At 52.5% G+C, this 18,547-nt stretch overlaps 1 protein-coding gene across 2 annotated transcripts in view; it reads right to left on the reverse strand.

Moving 5' to 3' along the window:
* The window catches only part of PTPRN2 (protein tyrosine phosphatase receptor type N2), a 600,304-nt gene that overhangs the window by 26,072 nt on the left and 555,685 nt on the right, over positions 1-18,547 (reverse strand). For both annotated transcript variants that reach the window (XM_061166236.1, XM_061166237.1), the window contains one exon: positions 13,617-13,694. In XM_061166236.1, the coding sequence (XP_061022219.1) occupies positions 13,617-13,694 (78 nt within the window). The remainder of the gene's footprint in view (positions 1-13,616; positions 13,695-18,547) is intronic.

Here is an 18,547-nt window from a genome sequence, read left to right on the forward strand (position 1 = left end):
CAAACGGACCCATATTTGAACCCCAGACCCGGCAAAGACACAAAGGCCCTAGGACTCGACTCCTCTTCAGACACGTGTCACAGCCGGCGGCCGTGGACTTGGAGCCCAGTCGCTCAACTCACTGATTCTAAGGGAACGCTGAGTGGCCTGGACACTCGCTGGCATGGTAAATACACTGACGACGTCTCCGCATTCCCTGCACTGGGTTATGTTAACTCCTCAGAAGTCTTTACAAACAACTGCATCTAGATGTGAAGTTTGTATCACAGCTTCCGTTTCTTTAAAACGTAGATTTAACAATCTGATTAAGATCTTGTAGTTTATAAAATCCTCATAACTCAGATAGAAAATGCTTTCTCTTCATGTTCTTGTTACTAAGTTCCCCTTTAAATTATATTCTGAAAATCAGATGTGTGCACGGTATTTTCTCTTTTAATACTGGTTCACCCCCGACCCTGTGATAGAAACAGCTAATATTCTTAAGGCCCCTCATGGTGTATCATTTGTGGTGGAATTTAATGGGACTTGCTGCAATGTTTACAAAAAAGCCCACACAAATATGAATTACACTCAAGCCCACACGCTTCCCTCTTCTTCAGTGCAAACGCAACAATTCAAGGCGGGCGCCCTGCTCTAAGCTTTGCTGGCTCCCAGGCTGGCCCTAATCGGTCCTTCTCGCACGCCGTGGTTTAATGTGCCTGGAGAAGGTACAGAAGCTCATTGAAGCCATTAGGAAAATGAGGAGAAACACAGGTTTTATGAGTGTAATAAAAATACAATGATCCGGGCCATAAACTAATCACCGAGGCTCTGCTGTACCCCCGAGTGTGGCATCCGGAAGCCCTCCCCACCGAGGTTCCTTCCGCCCGGGGACCCTCGGGGCTCTCTGAAGGTGTGGTTGAGAGTGAATCCAAATGAAACAATTTAGACCAACAACTCCAAAAGCACCCCAGGGGATAATACTTCTTTTTAGGTCACCGTGTGGAAGCAGAGAGGGGCTGACTAAATTGAAGCTGTCTCACCCGCTTGGGCACCCACTCCCTGCCCACCTCCCACCGCGGTGCCCTGCTCACAGGGCTGGACTCAAGGGCACACCAGGGAATCCACGGTGGGTTTTGGAGGGAATACAGGGTCTGGTGAAAGTCCCGGTCAAGTCGGGTCTGTTTCTGAACGGGAGAGTGCACTCTTTCCTGGCTGAGTTTCACAGGGTCGTGCCCGGCACAAGAAGGGCACCACTTCTATGCCCTGTCTTTGAGATACCTCCGGCGCTCTCTCCAAGGATGCAGACAGCAGCCTGGAGTCCTCCCTGATCCTGCTGTGGTCCCCTGCAGCGGCGGCTCTGCTGGGCCCAAGAGTGGATGGTTGATACCAGAAACGGCACCTTCTACACTTCCCGTTTGGTTGGGGCTCAGAGAGCAGCGTCGTGTCCCGGAGCACGCGGCGTGTTTACCGGGCACCTAACACAGGTCAGGACACCACAGGCCGCGGCGGGGGAGAGTGTCAGGCCGGAACATCTTTCACTGGCAGAAAGTGGGCTCCTTCTCCCCAACAGGAGGCAGGCGCTGCCGGTCCTGGGTCGGACGGAACATGATCCCGGGCGGGGATCCCAAGGACAGGTCCCGGTGCTGCGCTTGGAGAGCAACCAGAAACGCCCCTTTCTCCCGACGTGTCTTCAGATGCACAGCACCAACCGTGCAAGGCCACCCTGAACGCACGCCATCACCTGGCACACGGTGGCCGGGAGCGACGGGGCCCCGGTGGTGACAGTCACTGCTTCACCCATGGGTGTGTCGTGGGAGTCGGGGCGGTGGCTCAGGGGTCCTGGGCTGCCCTCAGATGCTCGGTCGTGTCCGACTCTGTGCAACTCCAGGGGCTGTAGCCCACCAGGCTCCTCTATCCATGGGATTCTCCAGGCAAGAATACTGGAGTGGGTTGCCATGCCCTCCTCCGGGGGATCTTCCTGACCCAGGGATTGAACCCACAGCTCTTAGGTCTCCTGCACTTGCAGGCAGATTCTTAACCTCAGGGGTCCTGGGCTGTCATAAAGCATGCCAGCGACAACCTACAGCCCCAGCCCCTCTGTGGCACTCAGAGGCCACCCAGAGAAGGGACACGTGAGGACAACACAGCGGATACAGCTGAGCATGGGGGCCTGTTCATGGTCTTCAGAACTGGGTGAGTGGAAAGGCTAACATGCAGCAGTTCAGACCGTGGGCTTGAGTGATGCGGAATACATACTTTGGTGGCTGTTTGAGCCAAACGAGTAAGTTTCCCAGGTGGATCAGTGGTAAAGTCTGCCGGCACCGCAGGAGACACAGGACAGGTGGGTTCAATTCCTGGGTTGGGAAGGCCCCCTGAAGGAGGAAATGGTGACCCACTCCAGGATTCTTGCGTGGAGACTCCCATGGACAGAGGGGCCTGGTGAGTCCATGGGGTCACAGAGTCAGACATGACTGAGCGACTAAGCAATAACAGCAAGTTTACCAACTGCTGGTTAAAAGAGAAACACCATGCTGCTCTGGGCTATGGGCTGGACTTTGTCCCTGAAATGACATGCTGATGTCTTAACCCCTGCCACTGATGACTGCCACCTGATTTGCAAAGAGGGTCTCTGCAGATGTCGCCGAGACAAGACGAGGTTCTGATGCATCAGGGTGAGGCCTAATTGAACACAAAGAAGGGAGATGCCAGGTGAACGCAAGGACGGTGCTGCGGAGATGCTGCCGTAACACGGGGACCCTGCGAGCAGGAAGGAGCCTCATCTCGGTGCTTTGGGGGTGGGGGAGTGGCCCTGCCAGCAGCAGGGCTGGACTCGGCCTCTGGAACTGAGAGGGAGCACGCTTCTGCAGCTTTCGGCTGCCCCGTTTGTGCAAATCTGTTGCGGCAGCACAGGAAACGAACACACTCACCAAGGCCCAGCCTCTGTGCCAGCCCCCGAATCATCCACAGGAGTTGGGACATGTCCATTCGAGGCTTCTTTTATTCATCGAACTAAACCGGATGGAAGGAAACTGTAGATTCTCTTCACCCGAAGTCTTTCTTGAGTACTAAGTGTTCAGTGAAAAAACTCCTTCGGAGCGCACTGAGGCCTGATTAGAGGCAGATGGTCCACGTGGACAGGTCAAGTCCGGGCCGCCTGCTCGGCAAGGTGCTCTGGTCCCTCCGGGGGGCGCGTCCCCTCTCCTTCCCCGCGTCTGCTGTGAAGCCCCACTCCACCTTGTTCTGCTCTCGTCTGTGTGGGCATGGCTTTCTTCCACCAGACTGTCAGCTCCTTGAAGACAGCAGACCGTCTGGCTGCCAGCTCTACCTCCAAGGCATCTGGCGCCAGGCTTTATTATAGTTGATGCTTAGTTGAAAACAATACCTATTTTAAAAAGAGACCATTTGACTGCCTCTCTGAAAACAGAACTCAAAGAAAACGCTATCAAAGGCTCGCCTGGCAGAAGTCCTCCCAGGACCTGTTCGGTGCAGAGACACGTGCCTCTTGAAAACCCATGTGCTGTTGCACGCCCGCTGCAGTGGTCGCTACGTGAACTGGAGACAGCTTTTCTCCAGAGCAGGCCGAGCGCGCCCCTCCATCCCTGATGCATGATTCATTTCCGCTGCCAATTCCTTTTCATAGGTAGAGGAGAGATCAGCTTAGGCCTGGCAGTGAGGATGCTGACAAAGAGGTGTGATAACACATTTTATGTCAATCAGCTGGAACCACGCACTCTGAAGTCGATGAAAGAAGAGCAAACAGCAGTGTCTGAGCACCTTCTGCAGAGCAGCCCCCAGCCCCGTTTCTGCCCTGTCCAGAGGGCGGTCCTCAGGAGCGCGCCCTGAGGTCTCCCCACCCTCTCGTCTGTTTCGGCCACATAGTCACTGGCCCTGAGTCAAGCTGTGAGTGAGGTGGGTGGTGATATGGCTAAATGTGAATGAAGGTGATAAAATCATTATGTCTTGATGCAGGACTCAACACAAACCCACCTGGTTTGTTTCTCTGTAAACAAAGCCGTCAGCATGGGCCTCCTTCGCAGATAAAACCCCGAAGTAACGGGAGCAAAGCCAATACTTAATCCTGACCCCCAGGAAGGGCTGAGCAGGGAGGAAGGAGTCTTGCAGATAATAAGATTGGACCCAGGGCTTCCCTGGAGGTCCAGTGGTTAACAGTCAGCCTGCCAATCCAGGGGATGAGGGTTCAACCCCTGGTCCAGAGGCTCCCACATACCACGGAGCCAGTAAGCTCGGGCACTACAGTTAGTGAGCCTGTGCTCTGCGACAAGGGAGGTCTCCACGGTGATGAGCCCATGCACCAGAACTAGAGGAGTCCTTGCTCGTCTGAACCAGAGAAAGCCTGAGTGAGGCAATGAAGACCGGAGCATCCAGAAACAGATAAGCAAATGAATCTCAAAAAAGAATCTGACCTGAGCTCAAGTCAGCCCCGATGCTGACAAACTGTAGTAGGCCCCTCTGGGTGTTTTCCCACCAGCAGTGTTTGTGCCCAGGCAGGAAGGAGAGCCATCTACACAGAAACACTTGCCTGTTCACTGGAATCCAGCAAGCGTCCTTTTGCAAAGACAGAACGGCCTGCTTCCCTTTGAGCAGAGGCGAGGTGGCTCGTGTGTGCCACTCAGGCACTTCCACAGCGAGGCCACACGCAAACCAAGCTGCCTGTTCATCTGAACGACATGCAGCTGCCACGGAGTTACTTCTGTCAGGTACTTGACTGTGTGGGAAGGCACCTGAGCCGCGGCGTGTTGTCACTTAGAAGCACTTACGGCCCCTGGGCTGTGTTCACGTTTCACATTTAACACACACGTCGACTTCTTTAGGTAAAAGCGCCCCTCAGGCTGTCATCGTTTCAAAACCAGGACCTGACGTAGACGCATCAGACCCACTTGTGACCCAAGAGAAGAAGGAGGAGAAAAAAGAAGAAAAAGTCAAAGAATGAATGAAAAAACGATGAAAGAAAGAAGAAAAGAAAGGCAGACGAGGGAACCGATATCACACATGAAAGCAGGGTGTTTTCGGCTGAGGGCCATAAAAATCAGTTAAGAAGGAAACCCAGGCTGTGTTTCTCGCCCGAGCCTGAGCCCTGACCCATGTGCCTGGTGGTGGACACGCGCATATCCGGGTATCACGCTCGCCACGCCCGACCACACACAGGGCACGTCCCAAATCCCACCTTGACGTAAGATGATCTGACAAAAGTTTCCTTTTATCTGTAAAGATTTGTGAATTCATGTGCAGAAAATTCAACCAGAATAAATGTTTGAAGAAAAATGTCCTGGGAAATCAAAGGCCTGTGGTTAAAATGCTTCTGAACTCACAGAAACAAAAGATCAGGTTTTCTTAGGAAACTCACTGTCCTCAATTCCTGTATTCCTTTAATTTAATTAGATAATCCTGCTTATTTAACTTATATGCACAGCACATCATTTGAAATGCCGGGCTGGATGAAGCACAAGCTGGAATCAAGATAGCTGGGAGAAATATCAATAACCTTGGATACACAGATGACATCACCCTTATGGCAGAAAGTGAAGAACTAAAGAGCCTCTCAATGAAAGTGAAAGAGGAGAGTGAAGAATTTGACTTAAAGCTCAACATTCAGAAAACAAAGATCATGGCATCCGGTACCATCACTTCATGGCAAATAGATGGGGAAACAATGGAAACAGTGACAGATTTTCTGTTCTTGGGCTCCAAAATCACTGCAGATGGTGACTGCAGCCATGAAATTAAACGATGCTTGCTCCTTGGAAGAAAACCTATAACAAACCCAAACAGCATATTAAAAAGCAGAGATATTACTTTGCTGACAAAAGTCTATATAGTCAAAGCTATGGTTTTTGTGTATGGATGAGAGACCTGGACCATAAAGAAGGTTGGGACTCAAAGAATGGATGCTTTCAAACTGTGGTGCTCAAGAAGACTCTTGAGAGTCCCTTGGACTACAAGGAGATCCAACCAGTCAATCCTAAAGGAAATCAGTCCTGAATATTCATTGGACAGACTGAGGTTAAAGCTGAAGCTCCAATACTTTGGTCACCTGATGTGAAGAGCTGACTCATTGGAAAAGACCCTGATGCTGGGAAAGATGGAAGGCAGGAGGAGAAGGGGACGACAGAGGATGAGATGGTTGGATGGCATCACTGACTCAATGGACATGAGTTTGAACAAACTCTGGGAGATGGTGAAGGACAGGGAGGCCTGTTGTGCTGTAGTCCACGGGGTTGCAAAGAGTCGGACACGACTGAGCAACTGGACAACCAATCAGATAACGTGCTCTAGAAACAATCAGTCTGTAAGTTAACAGGGCCCCTGAGTACACTGTTCCGTCCACAGCCTCTTAACATTCCAGAACCGGTACCTCTGCAAGCCCTCCTCTCCCATCACTCGCTGCCCAGGGCTTGTGTAGGATGAACAGTGGAGGTGACTGTGGGCATCACGGGGGGGACAGGGACTGAGGACCTCCTCCTACTCTGTGGTCTGCCTCTTAGGACCTCCAGAAACAGCGAGCCCTGATGTGATGTGGCCTCTGAGCCAGTGGGTATATGACTTGACCGGGCGTCCTGCAGAGTAGGGGGTGCTGGGTGTCTGCAAGGGTCACCTCTGGCTGCTCCAGGCTCGGTTCCTTGGGCCTTGGTGGTACTAGCTATAAAGGGGTCGCCCTTAGCTGACCTGCCAGGGGTGGGGGCGGGGGCTGCCACCTTCAGGCTCCCCGTCTGCTGGACCCACCACCGCCTGGGTGCACCACTCAATCGTGGAGCTCATCACTGCTGTTCTCATCGTAAGTGCCTGGAGGAAAACCCTTAGGTTCCTTGGACCTCCTACAGCCCTCGACTTGGGTCTCTCCTTGTCCATCCTAAGAGCGGTGACTGATGGGTGCTGAGGAGCTAAATTTCTTTAGTTAAACCAAACCCCACTGCTCGGAAAAGAAAGTACATTGCCCCAGTGAAGACTTCATAGCAGAATATACTTTCAGAAAGTGGGAAATAGAAAACAACGTAGGCTTTTTTCTTGGTAAAATGTTAATAATAAGTGTCTGTACTAATTGGGCATCAGCTGAATTCCAGCTGCCTTCAGCGCCTCGACCTGGGGGTCAAGGCCCAGCTCCCCAGCCTCTGATTGCATCATCTGAAAGTTACCAAAAAGTCTGTCAGGCAGAGAGCGCAAGGCTGGAAATTCTAGAGTGTCTTCCCTGCCCCTCAGCTCCCATTGAGCAGGGCCGACCAGCAGTCCTGGCCCCAGAGAGGCCCCGGGCTGAGCTCAGGTACCGCTCGGCCGACGGCAGGGGCCACGTCCGCAGACAGTGCTCACACACTGAACCAGCTGACTGCGCTGCCTGCACTTCTGCTTGGTCCAAAAATACAGGGGGGACGGCAGACAGCCCCTGCCCGTGCACAGAGGGCTCCTTGGACGGTGGCGAGGGGGCTGGTGCACTGGGGGCTGGAGCAGCTCTGGGTGGGCGGGTGAGCCTGACCGGGCAGCTCAGCGCCAGCAGCCTGCGCCCGGGGCTCGCCTTCCCTGCTCACAGCCCCGCTGTTCTCTGAGAAAGCTGTCCCCGTGCCCCCGGGCTGCCTGGTGCTCACATGTGAGCCTGGCCCCTGGCAGGTGACAGACCTGCCCCCCGCCCCGTGCGGAAACCACGGCCTCCTGAGAAGTCTTCACCCCGATCTAGCCTGGCTCTAGCCTTGCACACGTGCACACACATGCACACCTTGAGGGTGTGGTACACACCCTCTGTGCCTGGGGAGGAGGCACCCCGAGGTCCTCACGGCGGGGGGCTGGCCCTGAACACAATGTCCCCACTGCCGATGGCCTCTCTCTCCTCTTTACAGAGACACGCCTGCCCACTCACCGCCCCCTCACTTCGCAGCCTGTGGGGCAGCAAGAAGCGCTGTGGGCCACACGGTGGGGTCTGATCACAAAGTCTGATCACGGGGTCAGGCCTGATCATGGGGGTGGGGTCTGATCTCAGGGGTCGGGTCTGATCACGGGGTCAAGTCTGATCACAGGGTCAGGCCTGATCATGGGGGTGGGGTCTGATATCAGGGGTGGGGTCTGATCATGGGGTCAAGTCTGATCATAGGTTCATGCCTTATCATGGGGGTGGGGTCTGATCTCAGGGGTCAGGTCTGATCACGGGGTCAAGTCTGATCACAGGGTCAGGTCTGATCATGGGGGTGGGGTCTGATCTTGGGGGTTGGGTCTGATCATGGGGTCAGGTCTGACACCTGTGCAGCTGCTGTGGGGATCGGGGGGTCGTGTGGAGCCCTGGGCCTCAGTGCTCTGCTGGATCGGGATCCTGACTTTCTTTTATTGTAGTAAAGTATACGTAACGTAAAAATACCTTCTTAATGGGTTTTGATGCTGTGAAAGTGCTGCACTCAATATGTCAGCAAATTTGGAAAACTCAGCAGTGGCCACAGGACTGGAAAAGGTCAGTTTTCATTCCAACCCCAAAGAAAGGAAATGCCAAAGAATGCTCAAACTACCACACAATTGCACTCATCTCACACGCTAGCAAAGTAATGCTCAAAATTCTCCAAGCCAGGCTTCAACAGTACAAGAACCATGAACTTCCAGATGTTCAAGCTGGTTTTAGAAAAGGCAGAGGAACCAGAGATCAAATTGCCAACATCTGCTGGATCATCGAAAAAGCAAGAGAGTTTGAGAAAAACATCTATTTCTGCTTTATTGACTATGCCAAAAGCCTTTGACTGTGTGGATCACAATAAATTGTGGAAACTTCTGAAGGAGATGGGAATACCAGACCACCTGACCTGCCTCTTGAGAAACCTGTATGCAGGTCAGGAAGCAACAGTTAGAACTGGACATGGACCAACAGACTGGTTCCAAATAGGAAAAGGAGTACGTCAAGGCTGTATATTATCACCCTGCTTATTTAACTTATATGCAGAGAACATCATGAGAAACGCTGGGCTGGAGGAAGCACAAGCTGGAATCAAGATTGCCGGGAGAAATATCAATAATCTCAGATATGCAGATGACACCACCCTTATAGCAGAAAGTGAAGAAGAACTAAAGAGCCTCTTGATGAAAGTGAAAGAGGACAGTGAAAAAGTTGGCTTAAAGCTCAACATTCAGAAAACTAAGATCATGGCATCTGGTCCCATCACTTCATGGCAAACAGATGGAGAAACTGTGGAAATAGTGGCTGACTTTATTTTTCTGGGCTCCAAAATCACTGCAGATGGTGATTGCAGTCATGAAATTAAAAGATGCTTACTCCTTGGAAGGAAGGTTATGACCAATCTAGACAGCATATTAAAAAGCAGAGACATTACTTTGCCAACAAAGGTCTGTCTAGTCAAGGCTCTGGTTATTCCAGTGGTCATATATGGATGTGATAGTTGGACTATAAAGAAAGCTGAGCACCGAAGAATTGATGCTTTTGAACTGTGGTGTTGGAGAAGATTCTGGAGAGTATCTTGGACTGCAAGGAGATCCAACCAGTCCATCCTAAAGGAGATCAGCCCTGGGTGTTCATTGGAAGGACTGATGTTGAAGCTGAAACTCCAATACTTTGGCCACCTGATGGGAAGAGCTGACTCATTGGAAAAGACCCCGATGCTGGGGAAGATTGAAGGCAGGAGGAGAAGGGGACGATAGAGGATGAGATGGTTGGACGGCATCACCGACTCAGTGGACATGAGTTTGGGTGGACTTCAGGAGTTGGTGATGGACAGGTCGGCCTGGTGTGCTGCGGTTCATGGGGTCGCAAAGAACCGGACATGACTGAGTGAACTGAACTGCATGGGTTTTGAGTTCAGGGGCATTGAGGACATTCACCAACCCCCCCAGAGCATTCCCATCTCCCCAGACTGAGCCTCTGCACCACCAAACACCGCTCCCTGACCCCCCCACCCCCGACCCCCAGCCACTTCCCGTCTTGCAGGACTGCATCTGGGGATCACACACTCGTGATAGCTTCACCCCAGGTCATCAGGTGAGGTCACGTCCCCCCGTGCCTGCCCAGGGCCCAGCATACAGTAAGTGCTCAATAATTGTTGCCTTCCCTCCGTGCACTTGGATGCTGGCTGACTTCTCTCAGAGCAGGCAGGTCAGGCCCAGGAATACCTGAGCCGTCCTCACAGGTCAGAACACATTTCTACAGGAAGGTTGTGGGTCTTATGTGCATTTGGTTTTGGAATCACATTCTTAGAACATGAGGTGTGAATTCAGAGAAAGAATTCTAATCACAGAGCCTGAGGGGGTGCAGGGTCGGGAGGGAGGGGCCTGGCTGGGGCAGGAGACACCGGCTTGAGGTGACCGCAGTGCGGACTGCCGCTGGGTCACACCCACGATGGAATGTTCTGGAAGCGCCACGCCTGTGTGGAGACAGAGCCTCCCCAGCCCCGCCTCTGAGTGTTGCCCCTCATCCTGAGCCCGTGGGGCCCACCTCGTGTGCCCCCTATCGACAGTCTCGGGCGTCTCTGCTTCGCCGGCCTCCTCCATCCGCCCGCCCACCCTGCCGTCTGCCTCCAGTCTCCTGGTCATGATGGTGCCACCCTGGGGCTCCGGGTCTGTTTTCCTCCTTGGCATCCTATTGTGTGGAATAATGTCCTCCAGATTCAGGTCCACGGCGCCTGTGAACGTGGCCTCGTTTGGAAGCCGGTGGAGGAGCTCCCCGCTGTGCTCCCCTCCCGGCCTGGGCTCTGTGCTGCCCACACCACCCACTCACCAGGGCCTCTCCTGCGGGACCCTGCTCACCGCGGACAAGCCCCATGAGCTCCTCCGGGGAGGCGCCCAGGGCAGCCCCCAGGGCTCAAGTGAAAGGAAGATGCTCCAATATTTTCTGTTACGTGTGCTGGGTTCCTGTGTCCAACCTTGTCAGAGGCCATCTGCACTGCGCTTGGGTGCTCAGTCATGTCCAGTAATTGGCAACACACTGGACTCTAGCCCACCAGGCTCCTCTGTCCCTGGGATTCTGCAGGCAAGAATCCCGGACTGGGTGCTACTTCCTTCTCCACGGGATCTTCCCGACCATGGATCAAACCACGTCTCCTGTGTCTCATGCGTTGTAGGCAGATTCTTTACCTGCTGAACTATTGGGGAAGCCATAAATCCAGACGTGAACTCTCACTCAGAACGTATTGTCTTTCCAACAGAAAACTTCTTATGCTTCAAAGCAGGTTTTATTCTTAAAGGAACTTCCATTTCACCGTGGTTTTTGAGAGGCTCTGTCTTCTGCAAGAAGTTTAAAGGCAGGCGTTGTCTCCCCCACACACTTTTTGTAGAGCCCAAGGCAGTGAAGGGAACCTGGAATTTTGAGCCTGTGACCTTGGGTGGTTAATAAGGAGCCGTGCTTGCTAGATGCCATTTCTAGAATATATAATCTAGAGGCCAATCCAGCCAGTGTGACTGTGCTAAGAAGCAGATGCTGATACCCTCTATCCAAGGCCAGCACCCCTCCACTGTGTTCTTCTTGCAACTGGACCTGGAGGCTTGGTGTGGAGACCACGCATCTGGCTCAAGGCCACCTGGGGAGACACAGTCAGGCAAGTCTTTTTGCTGCAGGGGGTCTCAGAGGCTGTGATGAGCTGACGAGCCTGAGATGGCCTGGGAGGGCGGCCTACTGGCCAGACTGTCCACTCCTGCCTCGAGGGATGCCAGTGTTTCCTGGAGGTTTGGTAAGTGCTGACAGAGGTGTCTCTCAAAGTATCTCACACTTCATCTCACTTGAATATTTTTCTCTAGTGGTGTCATTTAGAAATGTTTTTCCATTTCAAGAATGCTCCTTGATATCAGACCTCCATAAATGCTCTAGGACATCCTATGGTTTACAAACGTTGGCACAAAGAATTGCCCCCAACAATGGCAATTACTCAGAACAAGCAGTAAGAAAAATCTACCGTGTACTAACCACGTGAACCGGGGCAGAGTATGAACCACGAGTCTCGTAGAACACAAAGTCTAGGGGTCAAAATATACAAACCCCAACACAGGGCCGGCCACAGGGTACGTGGTCCATGGATGCAAGCGATGACTGTGTGTGTCGACACGACCTCAGGAACTTGTGCTTCTGATGGCAAGAGATGCTTTGCCCACAGGCAGTTACGAGCGGGACCTGAAGCTGGTAAAAATGAAACCACCCCTCTTTGAGGCACTCCGACATAAACGTGTACGTTGGTATGACAGGTTGAGGATGACCGGAAGACGCGGTGACCGTGGAATTCTGCTGGTCCCTTATTCCGCCACACGACTCGGGGTTTTCTGTATTCTTTCTGTCTGACCACGAGGAGCCTGGGGGGCAGCAGGCAGGTGACCTCCATGGAATTCCAGCAGCCTCCATAGGCAAGCCGGGATGGGTGGGCTCACGGCTCAGGGGGACAGCTCTGCATGGGGTGCCTGGTCCTCCCAGGCTGCACGACCTCTCGGCAGGTGTAACGAGGAGGAGACTCAGCCCTCGGGGCGGCGGGACCTGCTGGTCCAGCCTGACGGCTCGAGGCCGCGATCACGGGGCTCAGCCTGGCCTTTCCTGCCAAGAGCGTGAAGCAGCACGCAAGGGCAGGGTCTCGCGGAAGTGTCCCATCTGGGCTCCCACCTGCAGGTTCGGGTGAGCTGCGTGGTTTCACCGACGCGCGCGAGGTGTTGATGCCGACGCATGAACATGCTTACAAGGCAAGAGCAGATCCCAGGTCCCTTCCTGACTCCCAGAAGCCTGCAGAGACTCAGGGTGGGTAGGACCGCGGGCCTCCTGGGGTGGAGCCAGGACTGGGCTGTCTGGAGAGTTGGAGACGGGGCACAGGGAGCAGGGAACGTGGACTCTGCCAACTTCAGCGGGTCCCTCTGGGTTAGAGATGGCGTGGCCACCGGACCCCGACAGCCTGGCCCTGTGGCCCACACGCTGCTCCCGCCTACCACCTGTGGACCCAGAGGCCGCGTCTCCTTCATTGCGTCCTCAGGGTGCACTCTGCCAGTCCTGGGACACCCGGGGCCCGATACACAGGAGGGCTTTGCTTCAACCGCCAAGCAGTGGCATGACCCCGCCCCGTGTGCACACGCCTCGGTGCCGACTTCCCAAGGCCAGGCCCCCGGAGTTCTGCCGCTTGGTGGACAGTGGGCAGGGAGATGGGGCGGGGGGCGGAGGCCTCACTGGCCTCCTGGCTCTCCTCTTACTGGCCAGTGTCCCCAGCGCCCGAGCCTGATCCGAGTGTGTAGTATTTGCTGGATGAAAAGAGACCAGCCTGGCTTCTCAAATGCATTATTACAGAGAATCCACAAGGAGAGAGGCTATAATCTGAGCACCATTTTTAATCTTCATAAGATTAAAACTATCGATAAGAGACACATCTGACTAAAACACAATAATTTACGCATGCGTTATTTCATTATATTTCTTAAGATAAAGTGACTGAAGCAGCTTAAAAAGTAAAAGTCTTTAAAGGTTTAATATCTCAAAGGGAATTTTTCATACTCAAGTTTTGGAAAAGAAGGTTGATCATAAAAAATATGAATGAGCTCATGCAAATTCTGAAATCAAGGAACACGTGATGAACACCTGTAAACAAACCTGAATTGGCTTAATTGAATCCAAGGCATTACTCATGATCAATTTATTAAGCTGTTAGACTCAGAACAAAATTTAATTTAAAAAGAGTCACCTGCCAGAAGTCAGCCACAGTTGAGGGCAGGGGTCCTTGGGTGGCGATGTACGCAGGCTTCCTGGGGTCATGGTCCATCTGTGGAGACAAGACCAGGGGAGGAAGATGAACTCGGGAAGGGCAGGGTGGGTGAGGGCCTGGGGTTGTGAGTCCTGCGCTGACCGCCCCCAGGCCCAACACACAGCACCTCTGTGGAGGTGGAAACCCCGCGCCCCTGCCAGACTCCTCCTGACCTAACCCCCTGGATTTTAGGGGGGCCTGGGGGCCTGGTGCCTGGATTTTAGGGGGCCTGGTGCCTAGATTTTAGGGGGTCTGGGTGACTGGTGTCTGGATTTTAGGGGGTCCTGGGGACCCCGTGCCTGGAGCCTGGCGATGGGGCTGAACGTTCTTCTGACACCTGGAATGGCGGTAACTGAGCAGCATCAGTAGAAATGGAGGCGAGTGAACCAGAGACTGGATGCCAGAGCACCAACCACGTAGGGGCCGCGTGAAGCGGGGCCGTGGGGAGGAAGAGAAGGCGCCCGGGTCACCCACATGGTGACAGGTCCACGGACGAGCGGGACCGCGGAGCTGTTCAGCTGGTGTGCGTGGCCTCCACGGCCGCCACCGGCCACACACAGGGCTCAAATGTAATGCGGCTGAGGTTGGCACTGCGGGCGCTGGGCTGGGCAGAGGGCGGGCAGTGCGCGGACCTGGAGGGGCCCAGCAACAGTGCCTCCTGCCTCCCAGGATGCGGTAAATCCCCTCCCGTGCTGCTGTGTTTCTCTGCACCCCGAAAGGGCCCAGCCGAGCCACTGGGGTCCGAGATCCAGCCCAGGCTTCCAGCAGCTCATTTCATATTCTCTTTCCACCTCACCAGACAAGGACTGAAAACAAACAAACAAAGGAGAATGCAGCGCTGAGCTTCCTGGCTGTCGGTCTGCCTGAACGCGGCCTGCTGGCTCCGAGAGAGGAAGTCTGGCTTAAAAGACCTTCATTAGAACAGCTAATTCCAAGACTGACTAAGCAGAAAAAAATCATGAGAACAAAGCCTGGAGCAGCAAATCGGATTAAATCAGACGGTGTTCTGCCTCTCACGCTGGTGTCCCAAGAGGGCACGGGAGGGACCAGGCGAGGTGTCAGCTGGACGTCCTCACTGTCCCCCACTGGGGACCAGAAACCCCCCCAGAAGAGATCAGGCGGGTCTCCCCTGGGTGTCAGGTGACCACTCACTTATCAGACATACAGTCTCCTTTACTCTTTCCATCCAGCACTGGTTTCTACTCTTTTGACACCAGGGTTTGACGAAAGATTTAAAATGCTCTGAATTTAAAGGTACTTGTTAAGAACTCATTTCCCAACATGGTGAAAAACAAGAAAGGTGCAACCAGGCATGATTCAACGGTGACATGTGAGGATGTCGGCTGGAAGCCCCGGGTCACCTGAAGGCCCCCTCCGAGTTTGGGTTTGAGAAGGGCTCGTGTCCCCTTTAATGTGAATCCGGTGTCGCTTGCCCATCAGCGCTTTCAGAGTCCACAGCTGTCAGCCTGAAAGGACGCCCCCAGTGCACCTTATAATTATGTGCACTGAGAGAGTGGGAAAGAGCGCAGGAGAGCAGATGTAAGTCACTCCATCCGCACAGCAATGTGGCGCTAGCTAACGGGTGGCGGGGGGGGGGGGCAGGAAAAAACGCTTTCTGTGCATCTAATTTAGTGATTCGTAATTAAAACTGGAAATTCACAACAACACACAATACAGGTAAAATTACGTTACTCTTGCTGAAAGCCCCAATTAAAATGTTTCAGTCGGAACGTGCTTGGCAGAAATAAGGAGTTTTGATGTTTAAAATATGCATTTGTTGGGGGTGACAGCTATTTACAGGGACCCTGTCTCATTCTTGCAAATAGTTCTGCATGAAAAGTATAACCCCACCTCCTTTTCAAATGTGCTTTTTTGCCCAAAGCAATTCAGAGAGCAACACATTTTAAAATCCTTCGTATGTACAACCCAGCACATTTAGCTGCTTTCACAGTGAGAAATATGTGATTGAAAGCAAAAACTGGATCAGGGTTTCGGGAGGTAAATAAGGCCCCCTGAGGGGAGAGGGCTCCATGTCACTGCGTTTCCGTCAACCTGAGTTGGAGATGGGAGGAGGTGGGGTTCGGGGTAGGGGGTGTGTGATGGCCCGTGTCACTCCCCTCCCCCTTGACTGTATCACGTGGCTGCTGCTTGGAAGGCAGTAAATGATCAAAGAGCGGCGACCTGTGCCACCAGCTTAACAGTCGCTCGGAAGACAAGCACCATCACCTCACCCGCTCACGTTCTGTGCGTGTAGCAAAGATGAGGCCTTGCTCATGCACGGCAGCCTCTGCCCAGTTTTGCGCATCTGTGACTGAACCAAAGTAAAGCAAACGTTTAACTGAACAACAGAAGTCTCAGCACACTTGAGACTTGCAGGCCAGGATAGGCGTGGTTATTAGAGGAAATTGTCAGTTTCTGCGAACACGACTCCTCGTGCAGCCATGCTGGGTGCAGCCATGCTGGCTGCCGCCCCGGCGGGTGGGTGAGGATGTCTCCGCCGGCACTCCTGGTGAGATGAGCGTCGACTTCCGCTGATGTCAAGGCTGATCGTCCCCCTTCTTCCTCACTTCTTTATAGTGTACTTTCATCTGTATGACTGTTGTGGTCACACAAAGCTCCAGGATCGTGGGCAAAGTCAGGCTCTCTGGCTTCCGTCTCAGTGTCTGTGAAACGCGGTGGGAGGGGCTGGAGAAGAGGGACGTGGTCTCTACGGGTCCTTTAGCTTTGGGATTCTGGGATTTTTTTTCAGAAAAAGTAGACTCCCAAAGTTTGTGTTGAGTCTACTGTCCATGTGGCTCACTGACTCTCATGAAGACGCCGCTTGGATAACCAACAAGGACCTACTGTGTAGCACAAGGAACTCTGCTCAGTACTCTGTAATAACCTAAATGGGAAAAGAATTTGAAAAAGAATAGATAGAGACATTACTTTGCTGACAAAGGTCCATCTAGTCAAGCTATGGTTTTTCCAGTAGTCATGTATGGATGTGAAAGTTGGACTATAAAGAAAGCTGAGCACCGAAGAATTGATGCTTTTGAACTGTGGTGTTGGAGAAGACTCTTGAGAGTCCCTTGGACTGCAAGGAGATCCAACCAGTCCATCCTAAAGGAGATCAGTCCTGGGTGTTCATTGGAAGGGCTGATGCTGAAGCTGAAACTCCAATACTTTGGCCACCTCATGCAAAGAACCGACTCACTGGAAAAGACCCTGATGCTGGGAAAGATTGAAGGCAGGAGGAGAAGGGGACGACAGAGGATGAGATAGTTGGATGGCATCACCAATGCGATGGACGTGAGTTTCAGTAAGCTCCAGGAGCTGGTGATGGACAGGGAGGCCTGGTGTGCTGCAGTTCATGGGGTCGCAAAGAGTCGGACACGACTGCGCGACTGAACTGAACCGAGATACATGTATATGCTTAACTGAATCACTTTGCCATACACCTTAAACTGTCACAGCATTATTAATCAACTATCGGCCAATGTGAAGAAAAGACATAACCTGAACCAGGGTGCCTGCAAGGTGTATCCCTAGAGATTTGGTTCAAGCTGTAGAAGGAGAGTTAGAATAGAGTGACTAGCTCTAATCTGCATCAGAAAATGTACCAATACTTCCCCGATGTTCCAAACAAAACTCATCTTAAAAGTTAAGACTTCTGCATATTAAGACCAGGGCGCCCATGTTCTGAAGCCTTGAAGAGTGACTTGGGGGAGGCTGCGGGCTGGTATGCAGGTGAAGGCAAGGTTGGTTCTGCCCCTGGACCACTTACACTTGCTTTTCATAATATGCAAAGCAAATTTCACACATGGTTTTTAAAAATAAGACCCTATCAAGCAGAGTTTTCACTTTTCCAGACACGAAGTCTTACTGTGAGAGTTTGCTGGGAAACTATAGTAAAATCAGTGGGAGAGAGTGTGGCTTATGAACTTGAATTATTTTCATATTCTTATGAGTTGAGATTTAAGAAAAATATTGGATATAAACTATAATTGGGCTTCCCAGGTGGCACTAGTGGTAAAGAACCCACCTGCCAATGCAGGAGACATAAGAAATGCAGGTTTGATCCCTGGGTCGGGAAGCTCCCCTGGAGGAGGGCATGGCAACCCACTCCAGTATTCTTGCCTGGAGAATCCCATGGAAAGAGGAGTCTGCTGGGCTATAGTCCACAGGGTCGCAAAGAGTTGGACACAACTGAAGTAACTTAGCATGTACGCATGCCAACTATAATTATAAATACATGGATATTCACTTATAAATCTGAAAACCAAGGAATTGTTCCCCCTATTTGGACAATTTCTTGTGATGTTCAGTGCATCCGAGCAGTTATCATTTTCTGAAGAGTCAATTTGTACTACTTAAATTTGTTAAATGCACTGAGTTTAAAAATTAAACAGTTCTCCCCCTTTATTAATAAACAGAGGAGTGAAGAGTAAGTTTAATTTCAAGTGTCACTGAGATGTTCAGACTTGCCCCTGGGGGGGAACTTGTGTGCTGTCGTGGTAACACTACCCCTAGTCCACGCCCAACAGTGACCAAGCTCCTGCGTGGCTGACGGTTTCTCTCACAGAATTCCCATAGACTCTGGTGACCAAACTCCCGCGTGGCTGACGGGTTTCTCTCACAGAATTCCCATAGACTCTGGTGACCAAGCTTCCATGTGGCTGACGGGTTTCTCTCACAGAATTCCCATAGACTTCGGTGACCAAGCTCCCGCATGGCTGACGGGTTTTTTCTCACAGAATTCCCACAGACTCTGGTGACCAAGCTCCCACGTGGCTGACAGGTTTCTCTCACAGAATTCCCATAGACTTCGGTGCAAGCTCCCAAGTGGCTGACGGGTTTTTTCTCACAGAATTCCCATAGACTCTGGTGAC

Source organism: Dama dama, chromosome 18, assembly GCF_033118175.1.
Source record: "Dama dama isolate Ldn47 chromosome 18, ASM3311817v1, whole genome shotgun sequence".
Lineage (NCBI taxonomy): Eukaryota > Metazoa > Chordata > Mammalia > Artiodactyla > Cervidae > Dama > Dama dama.